Below are 22,711 nucleotides of genomic sequence, written 5' to 3'. Positions count from 1 at the left end.
ATAGCAATGTACGTTGACTTTACATAAGTCAATCCTCCATTTGGCAAACTATTTAGGTTAACTAGATTCCTCCTAAAGTAATATTGGAAATCACCATCCTCATGGAGGTGTGACAATGGATCCTTAACCTAGATTAATGGAATTATTTAATGGAATTTCTGTAGTTATATCAATCAATTAAAATAAGAAAACACATATTTCTAAGTACAATGCTTAATTGCAAATTCACAATGAATATATCATCTTTTTTACACGTTCAAAATTAGATAAACTATAAATCGAATTAAATCGATTTCAAAGAAAATAAAGAGAATAAAAACCACTATATATAAAAAAAAATGTTAGCATATATGTTGGTTTCTAAGAGATATTAACAAATATTGTGTTTTTCAAATCCAACTGTTGTATATCTACAAAACCAAAAACTTTAGAATTTTAATATAAAATTCAGTGAGAAAAAACAAACGAAAGGAATTCAATCAATTGTATATTATATATAAGAATTTGAAATTCAAAACATCAAACAAGGTGACAGACTAAGTAATGTAAAATCCGATAAAAGCTCATAAATGACACAATCTACCCAAATGTGACACAAAAAAAGACTTTGGGTAAAACCCATAATTTTCTGCAAATTTAAGAGCTTTTGTGACATTAAACCCAATACATAAATATCAAGTTTTTTTTTTTAATAAATAAATAGATGTTGGCGACGACAGAACTAGTAAATGAGGCTGAAGTGGGATTGAAAAGAAAGATTAGCTTCGAAATTATTAACGCGACAAATTTCATTCGAGGAGTTTCGCTTCGTATAAGTTATATACCAGGGCACAAACCCCTTCGTGCATTGGGAAGAAAAGATCAGAGCAGCTTACAAATTATATTCAACAGAGAGTTTTGATTCCATGTTCAACGTGTATACCGGGACGAAAGGATCAAAGACCCCCACAGGTTATGAACAATAGCAGCATCCATGGTTTAAACAAGTTTCAATTTGAAAAAGTCCACCATAATTGTGTGAGAAAATTGCTCTATCACGTGTGTATCTTCTTCGATTGAGACGATCAATAGTGCCACAAACAAGAGCTGATCGATCGAGTCTCTGGGCGTCTGGCAATTATACATATACATGGCGGACAAAAAGCAGCTCATATTGGTGGTTGAAGGTACCGCCGCTCTAGGTCCTTACTGGCGCACTATAGTCTCCGATTACCTCGAAAAAGTTATCAGGTACTCTTATGGTCGTATTTTGGATTTAGGGATTTCAAATTACGTATCATTGAAGGTCTATATTCGTAGATTTACCCCCTTTCTGTGGCTAGTGCCAAACCTAGGATGTAATGATTTATCGAGTTCTTAATTGGTTTGCCCAGTTGACCTAGAGTAATTGTTTTCAATCTTAGTGTAATTAGGTTTATGGGTTCAAAACAAGGTATGTTCATGAATATTGAAACACATTTCATTAATTCTTAATATATATCACCAGTCATAATCATATCTATGGATGAACATTGGGGGTATTTTGTTTGTAGTCTTTAGGGTTCTTGTGTATGCTTTTCTGTTCACATTTTCTTTTCTAATCCTTTGTTTTTTCATGCAGGTCCTTCTGTGATAGCGAGTCTTTGGTAAGTCTCTATTTGTTAATCTAAGCATCACTTCACAATGTCCATCATCATTCCTTTCCTGTGCAAGATTTCATGGCATATGCTTTGATTAAGATCCTATATATTTCTGTTTTTTATTCTTTATTTATTTGATATATACTGCCTTACCAGTATTCGTATCAGAATTAATGTCTCTTTACACTCTGAATTAAATTAAGCTTACTATTTCAACATTACAAAAACAACAGTATAACAACATAGCCTATATATGTAACCTCATTTTATTGAACGTATCATTTATTTTGGCGCCATATTGCTTCTACTAACTTAAAAATCTTTTACTTTCTCAACATACAGAAACCTTCAGGGACTATTGCTGAGCTGGCACTTATAATATTCAATGCTCACGGATCTTTTAGCTGTGCGTATAACGTATCAGTATTACTTTTCTCATTTCATTCATTTTTATATTAAAAAAAAAACAATCTTTCCCCAAATTTTGTGTTTTTAAGGTTTCCATCAATCTAAATTCCAGCTTGCTTAGTACAAAGGAGTGGGTGGACAAGAAATGTTGATTACTTCTTTGAATGGCTATCAGCCATTCACTTCACTGGTGGTGGTTTTTGTGATGCTGCAATTGCAGAAGGACTTGGTGAAGCTTTAATGGTATTTAAATTCAAACATAATTTGTGTCATATCTTTTTTTTTTACCAAAGGATTTAAAATTTTTACATTCTTTAACGAACAGATGTTTCCTCCCCAAAGTATGTCCCAAAATCAACACAATTTAGGTGTTCAAAGACATTGCATACTTGTGGCTGCAAGTAATCCTTATCCACTTCCAACACCAGTTTATCGACCCCCAATGCAAAAAATAGAACCAACTGATAACAATGAAGCACAATCAGAAAGTCGTTTATCAGATGCTGAAACTATAGCTAAAGCATTTGCTCAGGTATTAAACTATTAATAAATAAATTTATACATAGATATTTAATTAATGTTAAATGTTTTTACACTTATATGTATTTTTCGTAGCAGTGTTCCGTTTCTTTATCAGTTATATGCCCTAAACAGCTACCGAAACTCAAAGCAGTCTATAATGCGGTAATTAATAATTACATTTTATTTTTCTAATAAGTTTCCTATATTATTATATAATATATTCCTTAAATTAATAATTGTATTTGATTTTATAGGGAAAAAGGAACCCTTCAGCAGCTGATCCTACAATTGATATTGTGAAAAATCCACATTATCTTGTACTCATTTCAGAAACATTCATGGAGGCTCGTGCTGCTTTAAGTCGATCAGGAATTACAAATTTGCCCTCTCAAACTCCTATAAAAGTAGATGCATCTTCAATTCCTCCAGTTTCAGCCCCCCCTCCATCTTCAGTTCCACCAGGTTTTGTTTCAAATTCATGTTTATATCATATTTCATTTTAGTTAATATAAACATTTTGTATTTTTTTTTTATATATACAGCAAATGGGACTATGATGAATCGACAACCAGTTCCTGTAGGAAACATTCCTCCTGCAACCGTGAAAGTGGTAAGTCCCATTGAAAACCTTTTAATTCTTTCAGAAAACAAAAAGGGTATTTTGGTAATTATTGAAAAATTTCAGGAGCCAACAACGGTTACTTCAGTGCCACCTGTACCTGTACCTATACCTGCACCATCATTCCAACACGTGCCACCTGTCCCACGTCCTACACCACCCATGCAAATGTCATCACCATTATCTGTTTCACAAGAAATGTTATCAAGTAATGATGGAATCCAAGATATGAAGCCAATTGTGAGTAATATACAGCCACCTATGCGTCCAGCTGTCACTGTAAATCATAACATTCTCAACAACCTATCACAAGCAAGAATCATCAACCAAGCAGCCATTGCTGGAGGAACATCCATGGGAATACCAAATCCCATGGCTGTGCATATGTCCAACATGATATCAAGCGGAATGGCATCCACAATTCCGGTTGCCCAAACCGTAATCTCATCTGGGCAATCAGTGATTCCATCAATGGCAATGTCAACTACATCAACTGTCCCTGGTTCTTTTGCTTCGGCTACATCGAATATTTCACAACCGATTCAAGGAAGCGTTGGAATGGGTAATTCCGTTCCTGGGATGAGTCAAGGGAGCATTCCGGGGTCGCAAATGGTGCAGAGTGGAATGGGAATGAGTCAGAATAATATGATGAGTGGTGTGGTAGGTGTAGGTCAAACAGGTAGTGGAACCGGAACTGGAACCGGAACCATGACTGGAATGGGATCAATGATGCCAACTCCGGTGATGACTCAGCAACAAGTACAAGGAATGCAATCTGGTGGTGTGAATAATAATAATAATAATACAGCAGCTAATGTTGGTCTCACACAGCAATCAACAGGTGCATTGCAATCAGCACAGTCAAAATATGTCAAAGTCTGGGAGGTATAAATATAAATATAATAACCAATATTCACATTATTATAAATTTATGATTAATCATTTATTTGGAAATTGGAATAATATAAGTGTGAGATAAATGATGCAGGGGAATTTATCGGGTCAGAGACAAGGTCAGCCTGTATTTATTACAAGATTAGAAGTAAGTTTAAATATATTATTTAATTTAATTTGTCTCACATATATAAAAATAAACTTACGAATTTTGATTTTTAAAAAAATGGTAGGGGTACCGGAGTGCATCGGCTTCTGAATCGTAAGTCACCCATCACATCAGATAGTATTTAAAGAAATGTTTTTGACTAATATTGAAATACCTAAAATACCCTTTTTTCTCTCTCTCTCTCTCTCTCTCTCTCTCAGACTTGCAGCAAATTGGCCACCAACAATGCAAATAGTGCGACTTATATCTCAAGATCACATGAACAACAAGTAAGCTTTACCAAAAAAAAAAATTTTTTTTTTGTCATATACTGTTTCCATCTTCAGTTTTCATTTAAATAATTTGATTAATTAAAAAAATTAAAAATAAAATTCCAGGCAATACGTGGGAAAAGCAGATTTTCTAGTTTTTCGGGCAATGAATCAACATGGATTCCTTGGTCAACTGCAAGAAAAGAAGCTTTGTGCAGTGATTCAGTTGCCTTCACAAACACTTCTACTCTCTGTTTCTGATAAAGCATGTAGACTAATTGGAATGCTTTTCCCTGGGGTAACTAAATTGTTATTTATCCTTATTTACAACAAAATAAAAATAAAAATAAAAATTGTTATAATTTTATTTGGTGTTAGGACATGGTGGTGTTTAAGCCACAGATATCCGGTCAGCAACCACAACCGCAACAGCTTCAAGCACAACAGCACCCGCAAATGCAACAACAGCAACAGCAGATGCAGCAGCAGCACTTACAGCAGATTCCGCCACAGGGGCAGCAACAGCAGCAGGCGGCACCACCACAGCAGCAGCAGATGGTGGGGACAGGGATGAATCAAGGGTATGTTCAAGGTCCTGGAGGGAGGACACAAATGGTGGTGTCTCAGGGACAGGTGTCATCTCAAGGGCCACAAAGCATGTCCAGTGGGAGCTTTATTAACTAACTCATATATAAATATATAAATAAATTTCATCCTAATTACCACATCTATGTTTATGTTTGTGTTTGTATTTTTGTCCCATACTCCCACTGTTTAATTTGAACCTATTATTAGATTTGTTTATGAAAATAAGACTCCTATTAAATCTAGATCCTTGGAATTTTATAAGTATATTGAAGTTAGTCAACTTTCCATGTTTTTTCATATTGGAATTTTGTAAATACCATTGTTTTAAAAGAGCACCATAAAGATGTAACTATTTGTTCTTGTTCACAAAATGTCATTATAATAATGGTATTTTGCGAACATGAATTTCAAGTTGATTATCTTGTCATTATAATAATGGTATGTTGCTCTTGAATGACAAAAACTAATTTGTGCTCAGGAAATAGATTATGTTTCTAAAATGTTGTAAGACTCGATGTTGAAATATGTTGGGAATTCATGTCGAAGACAATTGAAACATGTGAAAAAGGTGTTTGACGATTAGTTTAGGCATTATGTCTAAATAAATCCTTAAAGCCAATACAAAAAATATTTCTTTATAAAAGGTAGTGGGTCCTGTGTGGTCGAAATGACAATATGATTTTATAAATTTGTTTATCACAGCAACTCAGAGTAATTAAAACAATATTAAATGGGGGAGATTTATGAAAGTATATATTCATGAAAATACACAACACAGAAAATTTTGGTTTTTTTCAAAACTAAAAACCGCTTTGTTGGTTTTCGTTTCGGTTTAGGATTATGTGGTTTTTTCAGTATTTTTTATTTGCAGAAATAATATTTCTTTATAAAAGGTAGTGGGTCCTGCCAACAAATAATACAATCATCCAGAAAAATAAAACAAATAATTACACGGTTTCATATTGTACATTCAAAGTTTTATCTCTTTTCTAATGTTAAAAGTAAAGTGAACTACCTCCATTGGTCACCTTTTCCTCCTATTAAAGTTACATGACAGTTCCCCTCACCAACTTGTAGCACTTTCAGTAAACCTTTTATTTGTTTATTCTAAGATAGCAATGACAAGTTTCTAAGGTGTTGTTTGTTTTATCGAAGCGAAAATGTCTTAAATCTGCGGACCACCTCTGCAATCCTCTGTAGTAGAAGAGGTGGAACAAAAGGCTGCAACGTTTAATAAAAAGTCTGTTTGTTTTTTAACGTCTGCAGACTGCTGCAGTAAGTTAAAGTAAGGCACGAAGAGGTTTGAACACGCGCAACAGTTTTTAAGTCAGAAGTCTTCAGGAAAACAAACAGCTGCGAAAGGCCAAGTGTTGCGCGTGTGCTCCGCGGCGCAGCAATAAGTGGTCTGAAGTGGTTGTTTTAAAAAAACAAACAGCACCTAAAACTTCTCTCTCATCCTATTCCTACACATGGGAAGATTTTGAAGAAAAAAAACATGTATGGAACAAGCAAACAACTTTATTTTATTTTATTTGTTGACATCACAACTCTTAGAATTTGGTGATGAATATCATCAATTTGCTTATGACTTGTAATACACACAAAAGTGTCTACAATCACATTTAGTTTCTTATATGATTATGTCTTTCATATATCTAGATATTAACATATAGTGCAACATGACAAAGTACAAACTAAAAAATGTAATCATTTCAAGACATGCCACCAACCAAACGACCCCTTTCTTCATATTTCTATTCAAGTACTTCAACTACAACCTTTTTACACTTGGGTCCCTCCACATTGAGCGTGCGGAAGCACAATAAGACTTTCTAAGCCACATTAGAAAAGACATTACCATTAAGATGTTAAAGGTTAATGTTATAGTAGTCCCATAAACTTAGGTTTCCATCCTATGTTCATTAATATATTTTTCAGGTATTTTAAGACCCTAAACATTAAAAATGATATGTTAAGAAGAATATTGGATTTTTTTTAAAACCGGTTTCACCGGTAATAGTGGGTGATGTAGCTTCCTATATAGCTTAATTAGTTTTAAAAAATTACAATATTTTTTCTTTTATAAATGTTCATAGTTTTTTTGGAACGGCAAACTAATTTACTCCTAAATTATCACATATGACTCCAACGAGACTTGAACTCATGACCTTTCAATTGTGAGTCACTTATGTTGCCTCATCTGTTGGGGGATATAAGGTAGGGTGATGGTGGAGAACCGGATTTCTTATGGATCGTGTATGTTCACTTTTCGAACTGATATTTTCACTCTATGTCTGAGTTACAGAAAATCTAGTATAGGATAATCAAAAAGGACACTTGTGTATCTAGGCACAGAAACACAAGCCAAATCGCAGAGAGTTCTAAGTTTCGTTTAGAAGAAGAAGAGCTGAGAAAAGGATTTTGTATACGGCTCAAAAGAGGATCCGTATATATACATGACATATTAGGGTTAATCCTCTAAATTAGTTATGCAAATCTCAAAATAAATGGGGTGTGCCCCCCTTGACAGCAACATTTCTATCGTATCAGCTTATAATCCGACCTTATATATGCATGCACTCCGCATTCATCAAAGATATAATATAGAGTACAAACGATAAGCCCCTTGACTCACATGTCAGTTCTGATTACACAAAATGTCAGGTAACAATAAAATCACCAACATCATCTCACTGCTCCCCGGTGACTACTTCATACAATACCAACTCTTGGCGCCGTTCATCGATCACTCTCTACATCGGTTACCTCCAACACCAGCATGTGATGTCATCTGCTACCATCACTCCTCATCTACGATGCTACCTATTATCGCTAGACTGTGGAAAAGCTTTGATTCAACGAAAAAATGGGGTATTAGTTTAACTTGTAAGATTTTGGAAACATGTGAGAAAATGTTCGATTAAGTATATAAGAAGGCATATTTGACTCTCGCTTTCAAATAAAAAAGAAGAACGCCTTTATGTTTTACACTACACAGATATGGAAATCAATGGGTAACAAGAAATTCGGAAATTGATTGTTAAAATTGAACAAGATGAATGGGCAAACACCCCATATGAATAAGATAAGAGTGAATATCACATATATGCTACCACCAATATTTGGGGGTGAGCAAAACCGAACCCGTAAACCGAAAAACCGATAAAAACCGACAAAATCGAAACCGAGAAACCGAAACCGAAGCATAAACCGACGGTTTGGGTTTAGATTTTTTGAAAACCGAAAATTTCGGTTTGGGTTTGGTTTTTGGGTTTGGTAAAACCGATAGAAACCGAACTGAACCGATTATATATATATATATATATATATATATATATATATATATATATATATATATATATAATTTATATACAAATATAAATATGTTTAGCGAAGTAATGTCAAAAACATGAGTTGGTTCAGGTGGGTAAGGCTCTCGTGTGTTTTCCTGGAGATTTCAAGTTTGAAACCTGTGTGCAATATTTCACTTCTTTTATTTTCGCATAAACCCATCCCACATCGGCACATGATTGAAACGTAGCTAGATATGCTCGCGTAGATAAGCACAACATATATCCTCTTGAGTTTTATTAAGCTATTACTTTTGTCCCACATCGCTTGAGGGATCAAAGTTGAAGCCATCTTCACTTCTATATAAGTGAGGATATGGGAAGATAGAAAAACAGTTTCAAGTTTGGTTTAGCTCATAAACCGAAACCGAACCCAAAAACTCGATTTAGAAACCGATAAACCATAAAACCGAACCCATGGGTTTAGGGTCGGTTTGGGTTCAAATTTTCAGAAACCGATGTTCATTCGGTTTGGGTTTGGTTTTGGGGCAAAACCGACCCAAACCAACCCATGCTCAGCCCTACAAATATTTGGTTGGATTTAGTCAATCTTGCTTCAATTTATGTTTATGGTTTTTAACTTTTTATTATGGTCTATGATTTGCGGTTTTGGTTTATTTAAGGTCTCTTATGGTTGTGTTCTTTGATTTCCGATTTTGGTTAGGTTATGGTCTCTAATAGGTAATCGTTTGTGATTTTGGTTATGGTCTCAGATTTGCGATATTGGTTTGGTAATGGTCTTCGATTTTTGTTTGGTTATGGTACGATTTATGGTTTATGGGTTTGTGACCAAATTCCTTTTTATATAAGTCATTTTAATATTTAGGCCTTTAGGAAAAAAGAAAGACTAGTGGCCAAATAGGATTGAAACATTAATTAACCCAAATATCGGAGATCATATTGTGGCATTACTCATTATGTCTATAATTGGTAGGAAGTTTTATTAAAAAAGATAAATGTATCTTTTGGAAGAAAGCAATTTATTAAGCGAATTATGCAATTATATTCTGTTTTAGTATAAAGTATACATTTTATTATAAAAGTTAATCGGTTGAAACATAATGGCATAATGAATGTCAAATAAATATTTTATTATATAAGTTAATGAAAACATTAATATGTTGTATGAAACACCATAAGAATTAAGAAAGTACACAAAACATTCTCATCTTCAGACACAAATATCATCTACGACTTCAACCAAATGATAAAGAACAATATATATTTTCGAACACCTGAATATTTTCGAACAAAAAATAAAAGAAAAAGTACATAAGCAAGGCATCAATAAACCGGGAAAGGAAGTCGTACAACCATTTTCTTGTTTTTGGTGATATGCAATGGGTTGTGCTATAAGTATCTTTCTTAACCAAATTTACCCTCGTAATATCAATCTAATCAAATGTTTACTTTTGATTTGACATCATTTTTTTTTTGTTTTTTCCCTTTTTTTTGTTGTTTTTTCTTTTATTTTATATTTTATTATTATTATTATTATAATAAATTTCGATAACCATATAAAATTCGGACAACATTTTAAAATTCGGACAATATTATAAAATTCGAACGACTATATAAAATGGAACAAAAGTAAAGTTTGTTTTCAATCCGCATAACGCACCACGCAAATATAATACCGAACCAATTAATATATCCGTGATAAATAAAGACAAACTTTGTTTTTGTTCCGTTTTCTATAGTCGTTCGAATTTTATTATGTCGTCCGAATTTATAATGTCTTCCGAATTTTAAAATTTCATCCGAATTTTAAAATGTTGTCCGAATTTTATACGAAATTTATAATAACAATAATAATAATAAAATAAAAAATAAAAAAGAATTAAAAACAAAAAAAACAAAATTGGAAAAAAAAAACAAAAGACAAAAAAGTCACGTGGATGTGGAATTGGAAAAGAAGGAGAAACTTGCCCCTACTATTATCTACAATAGGGCTTATCTCAATTATGGGTTCAGGGCTTCATAACATCCTAAAATACAGTGCATTGTAAAGTATACATTTTACGGCATGAGTTTTACAAGTCTCTAATGGGTCCACTGGATCTACTATTGCTAGTAGCTTTCACAGAATTGATGGTGAATAAGATTGTATGAAATATGATTTCTGCTTTCGCTTGGAGACAAGTCCCTGATGTTGGCTTGGACAATTTTACCCCTGCATTCATGCTAGTAGTTTTCACAAAATTAATGGTAAATTAGATTGCATGAAGGGTGGTTTCTGTTTTCGCTTGGGAACAATTACCTGATGATTGGCTTGGACAATTTTACCCCTACATTCCATGTGTTGAATGTTGTGACAAGGCCTTTGGTTATGGTTCGTTTCCATGTGGTGGAATTTCACTATGCATATGGTCATTGGGTTATTTATTAATTTGGTATTAGTTTTAGTGCTGGTCTGGTGAGTCTAGGCCTCTTAAGTCTAGCTTAATTATTGTAGAGATGGTATTTGTAGCTCAATTTCCCTTTTCTTCTTATTTTGTGTTTGTTTTGAAGTCTTTTGTTGTACTATTTACAGTTTCCGTGTATGTGTTTTAGAAATTCGTGTTTCATGTCTTACACGTGTCAAACATGAATTTACTTTTTTAAACATGTATAGACACGGATTTAATTCGTGTTGACACACGACACGTATAAACAGACATAAATATGTATAAACACGTATTGACACGAATTAAATACGTGTAAATTCGTGTTTGTCCGTGTTTTCATGTAGCACGGTTAAAAATGTGTTTATTCGTGTTATGTTACATGTCACGCAAATTAATTGCATGTCATATTTGTTTTTGATACCCAAAACATGTTTTACAATTCGTGTCGTGTTCGTTTTTTTTCAAATTTGTGACGTATAAATTCTTGTCTGAGACATATACACGACATGCAGACTTAATTGAGAACCATATATTAATATAATATCATTATTTCAAAAAACATTCCAACCATATATTAACACAGTTTTTGTATCGTTTTAGAGGTATACCATATCCGCCAACGTTATAATCACGTTAATATTTCTCATGCCTTTTTTTTAAGTATACTTCCAAATTTAATTCTTTTAAACTACTTAACCAAAAGTGGTTTAATCCTCCCCATATATCTGGACATGACTCCACTAGTCCACTTGAATACTTTATTTGTTGCAAATAATTTTACAACTATCATGCCATTCAATAATTTAATGAAATATTATACTTTTCTATAGAACATTTGCATATTATTGAAGTTCAAAATTGAAAAGTGTAAATATTCAAACAAAATTTGTTATCAACTATTCAAGTTTCATTCATGAGGTGTAGTCCTTGATTTATTCTCCAAAAAAACACTTAGAAAAAAAAAGACTTCAATATACATAGACACTTTTAAGATCATATCATACCGATATGAGATACTCTAACACTCCCCATCAGAAACGAATGTTCGATGAGGATACACATTGAACCACATGGTTGCAGCTGTCTGCTTGATATCATATAAGATATATGTAGAGTTACCGGTTTACTCTACAAAAAAGTCTGTGAAAAGAGGTGGGACTTGGGCGTATATAATCACTTATAGAACCGTGTTGCATCGATTTGAGATACACTAACATAAAGTATATGAAAAATATGTTAGATTTAGTTTTTCCTACGAAAGTCTATAAGCAAAAAAAAAAAATACTATCGCATAAGGATGAACAAAATTGAAGTTATTTTAATATATTTAAATTGGATATAGTACCATTAATAGCGGCTTCGGTGGGGTCGAACCCAAAAACCAAAAAAACTATAACCCAAAAACCCACGATTTCAAACCGAAAACCTATAAACCCAAACTAGAAAATCGAAAAACCAACTCATCCAGAAAGTAAACACATTTGGGTTTGAAAATCAAAAAACCGGCTTTCTAAGGTTTTGGTTCATTTTAGAAAAAAAGAAAAAAAAATCAACCCAAATCGATACATATCATCGCAAAGATGCATTGTATCTAGATTTATTACATCAAATCTTTAAAATTGATAGATCAACATCTATGATCTATCTAATACTCCATTAATAAGCATAAGTTATTACAAAAGCAATATACTTAATTTACCATCATCACTTTTTGCAAGAGAATGACTTCCTTTATTCCACTTAATAAACAACAAACCTTTTTCTAGAGAGCGAGAGCTCCACCACAACTACAAAACCATGATGAAATTCAAAGATTAAGACATAACCATCACTCTTGCCTACCTTCACTCGTCACCCAGAATTCGCCGCCATCCGCCGTTGCTCCGATGGTTTCCGCCTCTTCTCCTCCACTTCCCAAGGTTAGTTAAACAGCCCTCTTGTACTTTGATCGAATTGCTTGTACCTTCATTCTTCAAAATGAAATCAAATTACAGGAAGCTCCATTGGAGGGAGAGTGGGAAGAAGAAGAACAAGGGCCACGACGGGAAGCGAAATGGTGGTACTCGACGTTTCATACAGTCACCGCCATGGTCGGTGCCGGCGTTCTAAGTTTACCTTACGCTATGGCCTACCTAGGATGGTACGAAAACACATCTTAATTCATCTTCTTGAATTCATACTTTTTTCAAATCTTACAGATATTGATTTGCAGAATATTGAACAATGAACAGGGGTCCAGGTATGGCTGTAATGGTGATCTCATGGTGCATGACGTTACACACATTTTGGCTGTTGATCCAACTCCATGAATCCACAACCGGAGTTCGTTTCGATCGATACATCGATCTAGCCAGACATGCTTTCGGCCCGAAGCTAGGGCCATGGATAGTACTCCCACAACAGCTGATAGTACAAGTCGGAGTGAACATTGTGTACATGGTCACCGGCGGAACTTGCCTCCAAAAGTTCATGGAAATGGTCTGCGACGACTGCATCCGGCTTAGACATTCATACTGGATCGTCATCTTCGGCTCCACACATTTTCTCCTCTCTCAGCTCCCTAATTTCAACTCCGTCTACGGCGTTTCACTCGCCGCCGCCGTTATGTCACTATGGTAATTACTAATTAACTCCACCAATTCGATTTTCCATCAGATCTGACGAATTTCGACTCCGAATCTGTTCATTGTGACAGTTATTCGACGATAGCATGGGCGGGTTGCCTGAGTAAAGGAAGACAACCAGACGTGAGCTACGATTACAAGATAACAAGCGGCGCTGATTCGATATTTCGAGTTTTTAACGCGTTGGGTCAGATTTCGTTTGCGTATGCAGGGCATGCGGTGGCGCTTGAAATTCAGGCGACGATACCTTCGACGCCGGGGAAACCATCGAGGGTGGCGATGTGGAAAGGCGCAATTGGGGCGTATTTTGTGAACGCCGTTTGTTATTTTCCGGTGGCGATTATTGGGTATTGGGCGTTTGGTCAAGATGTTACCGATAACGTTCTGGTTGCGCTGCAAAAACCGTCGTGGCTCATCGCCGCTGCTAATTTGATGGTCGTCGTTCATGTTCTCGGCAGTTATCAGGTTGTTTAAAATAGCGTAATTTATACTTATTATTTTTTTATCTATTTTTTTATTCAGAAACATCATGACCTCAATTTATTTATTTATTTTTTTTAAAATATATATATATATATATATATATATATATATATATATATATATATATATATATATATATATATATATATATATATATTTCTGTCTTATTATTTGATCTTTATATCTATGTTTACATTTTTCCGATTTGATGTTTATGTTTTTCTATTTTTTGGATCATGTAACAATTTTTTCCCCAAAAAAAACTCTTTAACATTTTTTTTAAACCGAAACATTACCCATAAATTTGCTAAAATTACCAAATCGAAAAAATAAAATAAAAGAATATAAGGGTTCTTAAGAAAACTGAAAAGAAGTAAAATTAAGCTTTAATACAGAAAAAAAAAACTAATATATATAATTTCTTTTATTATGTAATTAACCTTATACATAATTTTCAGGTATTTGCAATGCCATTATTTGCTTTAATAGAAAAAGGATTAACAAAGAAATTCAATGTTCCTTCTGGAGTGGCACTGAGACTTGTTGTTCGTACTTCTTATGTTGGTAAGGATTATTTTTTTTTTTCTCTTTTGTAATATAAATAAATTAAAATATTTGATAAAATTAATGTAAAATTGAAGCTTTCACGTTGTTCATGGCGGTGACGTTTCCTTTCTTCGGCGATCTTCTTGGATTTTTCGGTGGATTTGGGTTTGCTCCGACTTCTTATTTCGTAAGATTTATATTATTATTAGTATTATTTAATTATTCATTTGTATTTAAAATTATAATTATTTTATATTATTTTTGCAGCTTCCAAGTATAATATGGCTGATACTGAAGAAACCCAAGAAGTTCACTACCCAATGGATAGTTAATTGGGTAAGAATTTACAATTTTAAAAAATTCACATAAATATACGCAAAAAGACGTTGGGATTATATTATTATGAAATGGATTTTTCAGGTGGGAATATTCATCGGAGTGCTCATAATGCTAGCCTCAACCATCGGTGGATTCAGGAATATAATTGCTGACTCTGCTTCTTACAAGTTTTATCAGTAATTAATTTAATACTCAAAGTTTGTTGAAGTAATGTATCTGTATAATGGTAGCATGAAGAATGATGATGTATCTTTCTTATTGATTCAAAAGTAACAACATATACAAATTATATACACAAAATATTGGGCCTAAGGCCAACTATGCATAACGCTATACAAATGTGCTAAATAACAATATAACTAATAACATACATTCTAACCACATATATCTATAAATTTCAATAGGTATACGTTACAAAAATACAACACTATGTATCAAATATATAAAAATGGAAGTTTACACATAGGTTGGGTTCGAGTTAACCTGATGAATCAAATGGGTTGAGATTTTTAATCCAACTTGTAAAGGCTAACAAAGATTGAATTTCACTGTGTTTGATACAATAGAATACATTGGTATAAATACAAAGATGAATGAGAAATATACGGCACAACTCAACTACATACAGAAGACTAGGAAAGTAGAATAGACTAAATCAATAGAACTCCTACAATAACGAAAGTATTTTACACGTTGTTAGCCCCCCGCAAGCTCAAGGACGGGTCGAACTTGAAGCTTGGAACGAAGAAGAGAGAGTCGATCCTTTGGAAGTGGTTTAGTAAATACGACAGCCAACTGGTCCACAGAAGAAACATGACAGATTTTTAGAGCTCCAGATTCTATCTGTTCACGAATAAAATGAAAATCCAATGCTATGTGCTTGGACCGGGTGCTGATTACCGGGTTCTTGCCCATGAAGATTGCTCCGACATTGTCACAAAGTAACAGTGGAGGCTGAGTGATGACATATGCTATGTCGGGACGAGTAATGGTAGCTTATTGCAGTGAACCGACCACTTGTCTGAACATTTTTGGATCATGAAAGAGATCACCTTGGCGATGAAGAGAAGATTGTGGATCAGCAGGTGTTGTTACAGGGGATGCTTCAGTCATATTTGTGCGATGCAAGATATCAGCAATGTAGTTTGCTTGAGACAAACTGATGCCCTTCGAGTCTCTAGAAATTTGTATCCCCAGAAAGAAATTTAGATCTCCTAGGTCTTTAAGAGTAAACACCTGATGAAGTTGATTGATGAATCGCTGAATTTGATCTGCTTTGGACCCTGTGATTATTAAATCATCCACATACACGAGAATATAAATGACAGATGTGGGAGAACAGTGAACGAACAGGGATGTGTCTGATTGGCAAGCCCTAAACCCATGAGTGACAAGATAATTTTTGAGTTTAGTAAACCAAGCCCGTGGGGCTTGTTTTAACCCGTAAATAGCCTTGTGTAAGCGACAAACATGATTGGGTTTGGATGGATCTTCAAACCCCCGTGGTTGTTTCATATAAACTTGTTCCTTTAAGTCACCGTTAAGAAACGCATTGTTGATGTCAAGTTGACGGAGACACCAGCCTTTCGATAAAGCTAGGGAGAGAACTAAACGGATTGTTGTTGGCTTGATAACTGGACTGAAGGTCTCGAAATAGTCAACATCAGCTTCTTGATTGAAGCCTTGAGCTACCAAATGGGCTTTATGTCTTTTAATTTTTCCATCCGATCGTCTCTTTATCCTGTATATCCACTTACAGCCAATAAGATTTACATTAGTAGGACAAGGGACTAAAGACCATGTTTTATTTCGCATAAGGGCATCATGTTCAAGTTGCATGACTTGATGCCAACAAGGATGTTTGACAGCTTGAGTAAAAGATTTGGGTTCAAAGTCAGGATCGGAGGATATGATGGATGTGGTGAAGGTTTTTGGTTTTAAAGAGTTGGTGCGAGCTCTGGTTTGCATTGGGTGAGTATTGTGATCAGCTGCACGATAATGAGATGTGGAGGGTTGTTTTTGCTTAGATCGAGAGCTGATGGTGGATTATTGGTGGGCGGGTGTAGATACAGTTGGAGTAGGAGATGACGATGATAGAGGTGAGGGTGTTGGTGGGGAAGTAGGTGGAGGTGGTGTTGGTAGAGAGGTTGTGTGTGCTAAAGGTCAGTGGAAGTAGATGAAGGGGGTGGAGGAGGAATAGAAGGTGAGATAGATGAGATGTTTGTATATGGAAAAACCTCTTCATTGAAGACAACATGGCGTGAGACATAGACGCGGGAAGTAGGTTGATGAAAACATATGTACCCCTTATGAGACGTACTGTACCCGAGAAAAATACAAGGTAAAGTTCGGTAAGTGAGCTTATTCTTGTTGTAGGGTCGAAGAAAAGGATAGCATAAGCAGCCAAACGTTTTGAGGAAATCATATTGGGGAGGTTTGTGATACAATTTCTGATAGGGAAAGTGAAACTGAAGAAGAGGGGTAATGGTGCGATTATGGAGATAAGTAGCGGTTTTGAAGGCGTGTTCCCAAAAACCATGAGGGAGGGAAGACTGGGCTAATAGAGTAAGGCCTTTTTCAACAATTATACGGTTGCGTCTCTCGACTGCACCATTTTGTTCCTGAGTGTATGGGCAGGAGATTCGATGCTCGATGCCATGGTGGTGAAGAAAATGAGAAACATTTCTAAATTCACCACCCCAATCAGATTGCAGGCTCTTGATGTCACTATGAAATTGAGTTTTAACCATAGTTTTGAAATGCAAAAAAGTAGAGAACACTTGAGATTTATGAGATAAAAAATAAATCCATACGTATTTTGTGCAGTCATCGATAAATAAAACAAAAAACCGATTTCCATTCATAGACAAGAAGGGTGATGGCCCCCAAACATCAGAATAAATCAACTCAAATGGTGTTTGTGATGCAATGTGAGAAGTGGGGAGAGGGAAGCGACGACTCTTTGCTAATTGACATGATTCACAAACATTCGGGAATTTATTGGACACAACAGGAAGCTTAAACAAAGAAACTAAATGACGCAAAAGCTGTTCATGTGGGTGAGCAAGTCGTTGATGCCAGCCATGAAGAGATGTCCGAACACCAGAGAGAGCCATGACAGAAGGCTGCTTATTGTTGCTGGAGTGAGGAATGCGATATAAGCCATGCTTAGTGTCCCCGCGGAGCATGGTTTGACCCTGAAAATTCTTGGCAGCACAGTAAGTAGGCCAAAATTCCACAAAAGCATTATTGTCATGAGTTAATTTAGAGATACTAAGAAGGTTTTTGGTAAGTTTTGGAACAACAAGAACATTAGGAAGTTTCAGGTGATGCAATTTACATGAGCCCATATGAGAAATAAAAAGGTTTTTACCATTGCCAACTTGGAGTTTATCATCTCCTGTATATTCAGTAGCACCATGAAGTTTCTTCACATCCGGAGTGACATGATCAGTTGCTCCTGTATCAAAGTACCAGGAGGGATCTAAAACAGTAGAAGATGAACCAGATTGAACCAGGTGAGCTTGGCGAGACTGATCACGTGGGTTAGCCTTGCGGGAAGGGTAGTCAGCTTGATTATTCCGCTGCCAGCAGTCAATGGCTTCATGGCCTGGTTTGCTACAAAGTTGACACATTGGTCGTCGTCTGCGATTGTCATTGTTGCGGTTGGGAGAGGAAAGAGGACCGGTATTGGAGGAATTAACCTTTCTTGGAGACGAGCGATTTGCAGAGTAAGCAGATGCAATAGAGGTAGCAGATACCGATTGGGAATTTGGTTGGGGTAGAAGAGCACCTTGACGAGTAATCTCCTGTTCCAAACGAGCCTCTTCTTGAAGTAGAAGACCAGCGAGATCATCAACTGAGATAGGATCAGGTCGCAGCATGACAGCAGTGTAGAATGGACCATAAGAGGAGTCGAGGCCAGACAAGATGTGACCAACAAGGTCCTCTTCAGATATTGGGTAGAGATTTTCTGCAAGGGAGTCAGCTATGGATCGTTTCTGCTGAAGACAGTCCATCATGGACAGAGAACCTTTGACAAGAGATTGCAATTGAACCCGCATAGCCATTCTACGTGCCCTAGTGTGTGCCTGGAAGGTCTTTCGATGGCTTGCCAGGCCATGTGGGAAGAGGTGGCACGAACAACGACGGCTAAGGCACTCTCAAATAAGGTAGATTTAAGCCAGAGGAGGACAAAACGGTCCTGTTTCTTCCACATGGTGAATTCAGCATTGGGTTCGGTGGTGGTAGCACCTTTATCATCAGTAACAGAAGTGGTTGCCGGTGGAGGGCGAGGATCAAGAACAAAATCCTCAAGATCGAATGTCTCTAGGGCTTGAATGATAGTGGACCGCCAAAGGGAGTAATTGTCACGATCGAGTTTGATGCTGATGGAGGGAATCTGAAGGTTGAGAGTAGAGGAACTGCCGATTGCAAGATTCAGGAGTGAGGAATTTGGGTGAGCCATTGAACAGATACGATTTGGAGAAGATGAGAGAAAAAAAAAAACTATGCGGCTCTTGATACCATGTAAAGGCTAACAAAGATTGAATTTCAGTGTGTTTGATACAATAGAATAATTGGTATAAATACAAAGATGAATGAGAAATATACGGCACAACTCAACTACATACAGAAGACTATGAAAGTAGAATAGACTAAATCAATAGAACTCCTACAATAACGGAAGTATTTTACACGTTGTTACAACTCAACATGTATAGATAAACAAGTTCATGTTTTATGTTTGCATAAAGTTCATGTTGCAATTAGATAAATTATTAAATGGAAAGCAAAAATATATTTAAACCGGTTGACATGTTGCAATTAGATGAGGGCTACTTTGGTCAATAAAATTGAATGACAAATCAATGAGATGAATTGAATACAGCCGCTATAGGCACGGATGGAACAAACAAAATAATGAAATAAGTTGTTACTTTTGTATTCATAATTGAATGTCGTGTAGAAATAAAATGAATTTTCATTTTAATATTTTACATTACAATATGTATATAGTTCTAATTAACGAACTTTTATCTACAAAAGTAACAATTAAATATAACATAAGCTTATTAAACCTCAAATAAGCTATAACGAAAACAATAATTTTTGTCATTTTAGAAAATGAATTTTTTAATAAAATTATAAACAATTTCAAGAAAAAAAAAATGTCAGTTCAATTTTTCGATGGAATTGAGAAAAAAAAAAAAAAAAAAAAAAAAAACCTAAAAAGGAATAAAATTTAAGGAATCACATTCTTTTAGGTTTTAGGAATCACATCCTATGGAATGAACGATTCCATTCCATTTCTTTCTTGATTCCATCATACCAAACACTTCCAAACACATCAAGTTTTCAACTACCACAAGGACAATAATTCTTTTCTCTAATTTCTTTAATTTTATCAAAATGTTAAAAAAACAGTATTTTTTTTTCTTCATTCAACTGCTTCTTCGTTCCTATTTTTTCTGCAAACAGCAAAAAAGCAATGTAGGGATTGGAGAATATAATATACAATAATACCACAGATAACTATTTTCTACCTGGAAGCTGGAATGGAATCATGATTCCACCCTTGAAAACAATGATTGGAGTCCAAACACAATGAAAAGAACTCCTCCAGAGAGTGCAATCTGCATCAAATTCACAAACATTTATTTCAAATATATATAAAACAAAAAAACAAAAAATCAATAATTTTCACTTACAAATCTCTCAGATATTTGAGTCGCCAAGCTCTTCCCTCCAAACACAGCAGCAGTTTGACACAATGCTTGCCCTCTAACAAACACACACAATCTATTAACAAAAAAATATATAAAAAAATAAAAATAAAACTAGATTACCAAATTAAAACAAATAAACTTACAAGATTCCTCCAAGAACAACACCCAATGGATTCTCAGCTGCAGCCAACCCTATTGTAGCCAACTGAAAATTTATAACATTTAATCAAAATCTTGATTTTGTAAACATGTTTATGATATATTTTTTCAAGATTCTTTCAAGATTCATATTCACCTGACTTTTGTCACCCCATTCTCCAAAAAAAGTTATAGTAAAAGCCTGCAAAATAGCTACCTCTTAAATATCATATCATTTGATTTTTTTTTATTTTTTTTTTGAATAGTTGCAGGATCAGTACCTTTAGAAAAATGGGTGAGAAGAATTGAGTCAACAATGGTCTCTTTTTTTTCTTTAAATCATCATCAGCCTGAAAGATCATAATACATATTGGAATTTAAAACCAACATTATAAAGAAACAACATAAAAAAAATAAAGATTTACCTTGTTATCCGAATTTGTTGGTTTTATATTGGCATCCTACACAGATGATAAGAAGAAAAATGTAATCCAAAACTTAAGTATAAACTAAGGGTAAAATGGGAAAAAAGATACGGACCAATTCAGCTTCAACTTCAGCCAACTCTTCAGATTCCCTGTTAGTCAAAACAAAGATCATAATTTGTTGTAAGGGTTCTAAAGATTATAATGTAGAAATTGTGAATTGTGAAGATGTGTTACCCATCATGATATGCATCCCATAAAGACCATAGTCCAAAACCGAAAAACAACACAGTGGTTATATGCTTTGACAATGTTCTTGAGATCTGCATCATTATAATCATAACAATTTCAGAAATGGGGATGAAGATGAACACACGACTTGATATGTTGACTGATTACAGAAAGAACAGATTATCACAATTCAAAGCATGTGTTGAATTGTGCTTAAGAAACATACAAGATTCGGAGCAGCCATGCCAACAGCAGCAGAAAGAATGGTCATTACCTAAAAAACCAGTGGGTCGAGTTTTTGAGTGGTGATATCTGCAAATATATGGAGAAAAAGGAGAAGAGAAGAGCTTACGATGAGAGCTGTAAGGCATCCCGCCAAGACATATCTCCTTGGGTAACGCATTGCCAAGATCTAGAACCAGTATCACAACATCGATTAACATATGGAGTCTGTTAATTTCTGATTCTAAGCTCAAATAATTGTATCTATGATTAGATTGTTTAGAGAATATCAATGGAAGAAAGTTGAGATAACCAATTCCATTTATAAGTGAAAAGGGGAAAAGTCGAAACTAGATTGAAAACGATATCGATTTATATTGTCAACCTGAGGATCATATTAGGTGATTTACCCAAAAAATTAAAAGCCTTTTAACAACAAAAGGAATAAAAGAAGGTAGCAAATTAGATTAAAAGAAGTAAGGATCGAACTCACGGCAGCTGCGAAAAACGTTTTGTCACCAATTTCAGAGAGAACGGTCATGGCAAGAGATTTGCTGAACCCCTAATTTCACCAAAAATGGATATAAAAGTCGATTAAAATCACAAGGCAAATTACAAAAATGGATCATGTGAATTACAAAAAGAGAACGAAAACAAAAACTAACTTGGACAATTGACAAAGTCATGATTGCGATGTAGAGAAGGAAAAGTGGAAGCGAGTGTGACTCGGCTGGGTTGATTCGAAGAAGATGAAGCGGAAGAGGAGGTGATGTGCCAATTCCCAACCGAATCTATGGAAATGTTAGCCGTGAAACAGATTCCGGTGAGAGTGAGTTGATGGAAGTGTGCCGTCTGTGTAACGTATATGGGCCGTCAGAGTATATATTACTCCATTTTTAATGGTGGAAAGGGTTGCTGACTAAAGACGCTTTGTCAATATATCTATTATTCATCGTTTTCTTATAAACTAACGATTATCCCTACAAATAAAACTTAAAAACAGAAATGTAACCAAACCTCTAATCTCCTAAGCTTCTTCCATGATTTACACAAAAATTAAATAAAAACTGTAATAGCCATTAATTTTGCGTCTACCTAGTACCTATTTAAACAACCCCAAAAAAATATGAAATTGAAAATGAGTAACCTTTAAACAACCCCAAAAAA

The 22,711-nt window shown here is 34.9% G+C and overlaps 3 protein-coding genes across 4 annotated transcripts; 2 read left to right on the top strand and 1 right to left on the bottom strand.

The window, feature by feature from the left end:
- The first annotated feature begins 723 nt into the window (after positions 1–723).
- On the top strand, positions 724–5,312 carry LOC145103882 (mediator of RNA polymerase II transcription subunit 25-like). Of its 2 annotated transcripts, none has more exons than XM_079041153.1 (14): positions 724–1,230; positions 1,601–1,625; positions 1,962–2,025; positions 2,140–2,270; positions 2,353–2,559; positions 2,646–2,711; positions 2,804–3,011; positions 3,092–3,159; positions 3,235–4,053; positions 4,157–4,210; positions 4,296–4,324; positions 4,432–4,500; positions 4,609–4,780; positions 4,861–5,312. In XM_079041153.1, the coding sequence occupies exons 1-14, from the start codon at positions 1,130–1,132 to the stop codon at positions 5,164–5,166; spliced, it is 2,319 nt and encodes a 772-aa protein (XP_078897279.1). In that variant the 5' UTR covers positions 724–1,129; the 3' UTR covers positions 5,167–5,312. The 2 variants fall into 2 exon arrangements, with proteins under 2 accessions (XP_078897279.1, XP_078897278.1); XM_079041152.1 differs by having other exon boundaries at positions 2,643–2,711.
- Positions 5,313–12,521: 7,209 nt separating this feature from the next.
- Positions 12,522–15,120, top strand: LOC145103880 (Transmembrane amino acid transporter family protein). The gene is made up of 8 exons (XM_079041151.1): positions 12,522–12,726; positions 12,802–12,947; positions 13,039–13,422; positions 13,503–13,896; positions 14,373–14,478; positions 14,556–14,647; positions 14,728–14,796; positions 14,881–15,120. Exons 1-8 carry the CDS (start codon positions 12,694–12,696, stop codon positions 14,977–14,979), a joined length of 1,323 nt encoding a protein of 440 aa, XP_078897277.1. The 5' UTR covers positions 12,522–12,693; the 3' UTR covers positions 14,980–15,120.
- A 5,225-nt stretch (positions 15,121–20,345) lies between these two features.
- Positions 20,346–22,490, bottom strand: LOC145103878 (GDT1-like protein 5). The gene is made up of 12 exons (XM_079041150.1): positions 22,210–22,490; positions 22,038–22,106; positions 21,675–21,734; positions 21,549–21,596; positions 21,329–21,414; positions 21,207–21,243; positions 21,092–21,127; positions 20,948–21,016; positions 20,824–20,868; positions 20,672–20,733; positions 20,511–20,583; positions 20,346–20,435 (listed from the first exon to the last, which is right to left on the bottom strand). Exons 1-12 carry the CDS (start codon positions 22,228–22,230, stop codon positions 20,364–20,366), a joined length of 678 nt encoding a protein of 225 aa, XP_078897276.1. The 5' UTR covers positions 22,231–22,490; the 3' UTR covers positions 20,346–20,363.
- Between the last annotated feature and the right edge of the window lie 221 nt (positions 22,491–22,711).

This window comes from Lactuca virosa, chromosome 4 (assembly GCF_052849685.1).
Source record: "Lactuca virosa cultivar CGN04683 chromosome 4, Lactuca_virosa_CGN04683_v6, whole genome shotgun sequence".
NCBI classification, from domain to species: Eukaryota; Viridiplantae; Streptophyta; class Magnoliopsida; order Asterales; family Asteraceae; genus Lactuca; species Lactuca virosa.
The sequence above is the reverse complement of the archived record's forward strand: the minus strand, read 5'-3'. Positions and strand labels throughout refer to the sequence as shown.